Source organism: Anopheles aquasalis, chromosome 2 (genome assembly GCF_943734665.1).
Source record: "Anopheles aquasalis chromosome 2, idAnoAquaMG_Q_19, whole genome shotgun sequence".
Taxonomy (NCBI): domain Eukaryota; kingdom Metazoa; phylum Arthropoda; class Insecta; order Diptera; family Culicidae; genus Anopheles; species Anopheles aquasalis.
Genome location: NC_064877.1, coordinates 1,437,501 through 1,442,500, shown reverse-complemented (window position 1 = coordinate 1,442,500; position 5,000 = coordinate 1,437,501). Strand labels below are relative to the sequence as shown.

Below are 5,000 nucleotides of genomic sequence, written 5' to 3'. Positions count from 1 at the left end.
ATTACAAGTACATTTAATGGATAGTAAAGGATTTAACATAAATAACTAGGTTTTATAAGCTCTCTACGTTGTAACATAATTTTTAACAGAAAAATCTTTTATGAAATCCTTCATCTCCATCATCACCGTAGCAAGAGATAAACTTTACGAAAGATAAGCCCCTTGCGAATAAGTAAGAGCCGCAAAGGAAGCAGTTGGCCCTCGTTTCTTCGTTTCTATCTCTCGACCTTATTTTTACAATTGCTTCCGTTGTAAATCCTCGGAACAAGAAACCACATTAGGAAGCCCATAAGAGCTAATAAGGATGTGTTCTCACCAATACGATCAACAGTTTCATCCCAGCCCCCTGGTCCGCGGAGAATCCTAGCACAACAATCATCGGTTTATCTAGCTCCCGGTCTCTGCGCACCCATGGTGAGCAGGTAAAGAGAAGGATGAGGACGGTTTGCGAAGGATATCGCCTGGCGATGGTACGCTGGCTGCAGATGGATTCTCGATCGACGCGATTCACGCTTCTCGATGATGGATGGTTCTCAACACAAAATGCATCCTTCGAGGCTGCAGCGAATGCAGCTTTCGACGCGCTGCGCCGCGTTGATTCTGTTGGCCGACCCTCTCTGGCTTAAACCACTCTCGCGCCACACTCTCACATTTTGTTCCCGATCGTCGAGCGGTGCGGTTGTGGTTGCGTGCGCGTGATTTAGCTGGCCGGTCGAGTTGGTCGAGGCGGTGATAAGCGTTCCAGCGACAAAAGATAACGCGAGTGACTGATTGTTGGTTCCGTTCTTAAAACGGTTTGTTCTTTTTTTTTTTTAAATTGTGCCTCACTACTTGGTACAAAGTGATGTTTACCGTTTTCCTAAGAAAGAGAGGTGGAATTACCGAGGCCTTGGGTGGTGCAATACCGTCGTCGTGGTGTTGTGTTCGTCATGTGTGTTAGATGATTGGGCGGCGATAGTGATAAGAGAAATTGGAATCGCCTAGACGTCGACAACGACGACGATGACGACCTGATTGAAAAGTGTGATCGTACGGAAAAGGAAAGATTTGTTGTGGGCCCACCGGCGTAGGAGCAGAGGAGAGTTGGTATTGGTGAAACTCTGTCTTGGAATAAATATTTGATCTGTCGTTAGCGATTGGGATCGAAGGAGCGACAAAAAAGGGCGCGCTCGCATCCCATGATTACACCCAGTGGGACCCGTTATCATTATAGCGAGTGAAGTTCCACAGTTCTTTGCCGGTTTCTTCGTGCCAGCTTGCAGTGCAGTTTCGTTCCTTCCGATGGGTGTGTTTAGCTACCGGTTGATTGCATTAACCGTGGTGTACTTTGTCTGCCTCAAGGTCGGTCAAATGTTACTGCAAAAGCTGTCCCCGAGCGATGGCCACCAGTAAATCGCAGACCGGAAACAAACACATCGACCCCACTGTCAACAGAATGCAATCGGTGCGAACGTGAACCAGGCCAAGAGCATCGTGCAGCACCCTTTTACCTGTAATGTGGCAAGAAGCCTTAGGTCACGGTTTAAGATAGGCTGTGGAGGGTTCACTGTGCAGCGAGCAGAAAAAAAGCAAATCCATGATAGAACCACACGCGTGCGTGTTTGTGTAAAGCAGTGAACGGAATTGGAAGATAATTTTTCGTGAAAGGATCATAGAGATTGTGTTGGTGAACACGTGGACCAGGAAAGGATACCAGTAACGAGACAGTTTGCAATTGCAAACGAACCTACAATCACTCTCCTCATCACAGTAACAGCATAAGAGGTATGTTTTTTTGGGTTTATATAAATGTACAGGATGTTCGTTTCATTTGTTGAACTTTGTAGTTATCATAACAAGCACCGCACACCGCACCGCGTGCCTGTACGTGTCGAGGCGTACAAGTCGGTTTGGATTACTCCTCTTATCTGTTAACCGTTTTTTGCCTTCAGCGATCAAGCAATGGTTTCAATCAAATTCGTGTCAAAAATAGTGCCTGATAACGACGGGGCGCTGGTGTGTAGTAACTGCTTCAACATTACATTACATCCACCATAAGCACGCACAGTTTGATGCAAACTGGTGGTCGGTGGGTAAACACACTCACGATCGGTCTCTTCACTCGCTCGATCGTCCGCTCCTGACCCTCACGGCGAGCCAGCTGATTATACATTGAAAAATGCAGCGAAACACGGTCCAAGCTCTAAGCAACCAGCAAAGCAAGACATTCGCAATGTATTGTGATGATGTAGAACACGACATTCAACTCGATCGATCGGCAAACGATAAATTCAATTTTCCTTTCCCTCATTTCGCGCCCCTTCGCGAGGAGGGCGATCAGGTGTGAAGGTGTATGGTACCGCCAGTCAGCAACGTGGTAGATACGCGTGTATTTTTGCTCCCGAAAGCTAGAAACCGGAACCGGCCATAAAACAAACACCAGCCAGCGTCGTTGAATGGAAAACCAATCCAAGTGCTTTTGCTGTGCACGCACCTTACTTCAGGTGAAAAGTCAAGGCTATTTCCACGACGACGTTTTTCCCTTTTTATTTGGAGAACGATCGATGGCCCTATATTTAGGGGCGATGACGACGATGTTTCGGCACACATCGATCGTTTGACTCATCAACTGAACGGCATCCAACGGTATTTGCGCGAATGGTGTGGCGGCATTGTCGAGCGGTCAATGCCAAGACGTGCTAATGGCACCTTCAACAGCTAGACACACGACTGGGCGCTGGAGGTTGCATAGGTGAACTTATGAGTCACTGTCTGTTGTACGTTCTTACTTAGACTAAGAGCAAAACGACCGAGGATCGTCGGTCTGTTTGAGAGGTTTTATGCCCTATACAAACTGCATCGCTCATTTTATGCTCACTTTCATTTAATAATCAGCGATGAAGTCAGCGCAATAACACAACCGTACAGCCCCGTATTGTGTCTTTTGAGGTCAGTTGGGGGCGATTTGAAGACGATGAAGGCGACAGCACGCAACCAACGTTCTTCCGAACGTGGTGGCGTTTGGCGCGATGACTGTCCTGCGATGATGCGCAGGCCATTTGGTGACCCTTTTTAATTGGTGTTAATTGCATTTAATTTCGTTGATCGAGTTCAGTTCCCGTTGCGGTTTGGTTCGGGGATGATTTCAGCCCATGGATGCCCCGTCAAATGAACAGGGAGCGTCTGAATCTTATCGAACGAATGGTCGTTCTGTATGTTGTGTTTGATATAAGGGCTGGGGTGAGATGTCGAAGGGCAAGCAGCAGCCACAGTTTTATGTTTTATTTTGATGTACGTCACTTGAGCATAGAGTTCATGCTGTTTGCCAGAGCTATGTTGGACAGAGGGAGAAGGACCGAAGAAAGCGACAGTGAGATTGCCACGCCGGAAGCCCGCCGTTATGATTGGTTGCCAGAGGCATATGATCTTCAAAATTGTGTTTCATACAATGTGTACTCTCCTATAAACAAAGATCCTCTTGTGCCGCTCTGAAGAACCTTCTCAGCATGCTAGGATCACTTCATTGAGCGAACTAATAAATTAAACAGATTATGGCTGTCACCCACTTCATCAACGTTGCCGTTGCCATGGCATCACAACCTAGTGCACGGGGATGCAGTTTTACTGCCCCTGGCATGCTGCTCATTTGCCATCATCATCTTCATCTTGGGTCCTTTCTGAACCGCGTGGTCCGCACCCTCGTTGTGCGTTGATATTTCCATCAACAACAGACTGATGGGGACTAATTACAGCCACCGTTTCCTTGTAGTATCTGTGTTCTGCCAAGATCGTCACGGGTTATCTCAACCTGGATTCTGCACATCTGACTCCCCTGCCTGCTTGTAGCTTTATCAATCGAGCGTCCCAGTCCGAACGGCCCATTACCAAAGTGGCAAGCATCAAAGGAAAAGTAATGCAATGTTGCAAATGAAATCGACGCGAAAAGGGAATACGACCCTTCCGGATATTCCGGTTTTTTTTTTAAACATGGACCCAACGGAACCAACTGTAACATCACATCATACATCATATTTCCAGATTTTACTTTCCTTCACCAACACACACCTTTCCCCTTGTGTCTGTATTCTAGAATCGCAATCCGCCACACCATGACTTCTGAAGTCTTAAATCGGACGCTAGAGAGCTGGACCAATGGTACGCTCGAGTTTTCCTACGAGCTGACGTCGGCGCGTAGCTCCGAAGCAGCACAGGATAGCAATTTCCCGGACGAAACTAACAGGTAAGCCAGGGATGTTTGAAATCTGTGCGCTACTGGAGACCGGAAATGGGATTTGATGGGAACCAGCCACCGCACGTATCGGGTGTCAAACGCAGCCGAAGGTTTATTACCTTTCGCAAACAACCGAAACGACTCTTACTCCCAACAGTGGAGGTCACATTTCGACAAAAATTTAAATGCTCTCGTTTGAAACTGGTAAAAGGGCTTGAGAAGTGGAAAACGCATAGATCAAGATTTATGGAACTGATTTTTAAACATTAAAACAATTAGCCTTTCCTTCCCGACGAAGAACTGAAACAAGCACAATCTCGATCACTGTAGTCGCACCAGTTATAAATAATCCGCAAACCGATGGCTTCTCCGCGTGGACGTGGATGCAAAGCGCGCGCAAAGAGCCTGTGAAGAGCATGGCACAGAGGAGGAGAAAGAGGAGACTGCGCGAACTGCGATGCTCATATTCATTCATAGAACCGCACTCCCTCTCACTAACCATCACCGTGATCCGGTGCGATGTGATGCGTGCGTATCAGAAAAAGGGGGGAAATCACGACCAAATAAACCTGCTCCATCCAAACGCCACTGGAAATGCCGGGGCGCTCGGTTCTCGTGAGCAAAATAAATAAAACGGAGTCCCCCATCCGCTCTCCACACGACCAGACCAGCGGCTTCCAAATTAAAAAAGGAAATAAGCAATGAAAAATGTGTGCAAAGTGACCGGCCAACTGGCCGCAGATTTTAGAGGGGTGATGGCGACGAAACTTTATCGTACTTCCTGTGCTTC

At 47.3% G+C, this 5,000-nt stretch overlaps 1 protein-coding gene across 5 annotated transcripts in view; it reads left to right on the top strand.

The window, feature by feature from the left end:
* The first annotated feature begins 670 nt into the window (after positions 1-670).
* LOC126572920 (G-protein coupled receptor moody) overlaps positions 671-5,000 on the top strand; it is a 9,674-nt gene continuing 5,344 nt past the window's right edge. For all 5 annotated transcript variants that reach the window (XM_050232646.1, XM_050232645.1, XM_050232643.1 and 2 more), the window contains exons 1-2: positions 671-1,764; positions 4,070-4,219. In XM_050232646.1, the coding sequence (XP_050088603.1) occupies positions 4,089-4,219 (131 nt within the window). In that variant the 5' untranslated portion in view covers positions 671-1,764; positions 4,070-4,088. The remainder of the gene's footprint in view (positions 1,765-4,069; positions 4,220-5,000) is intronic.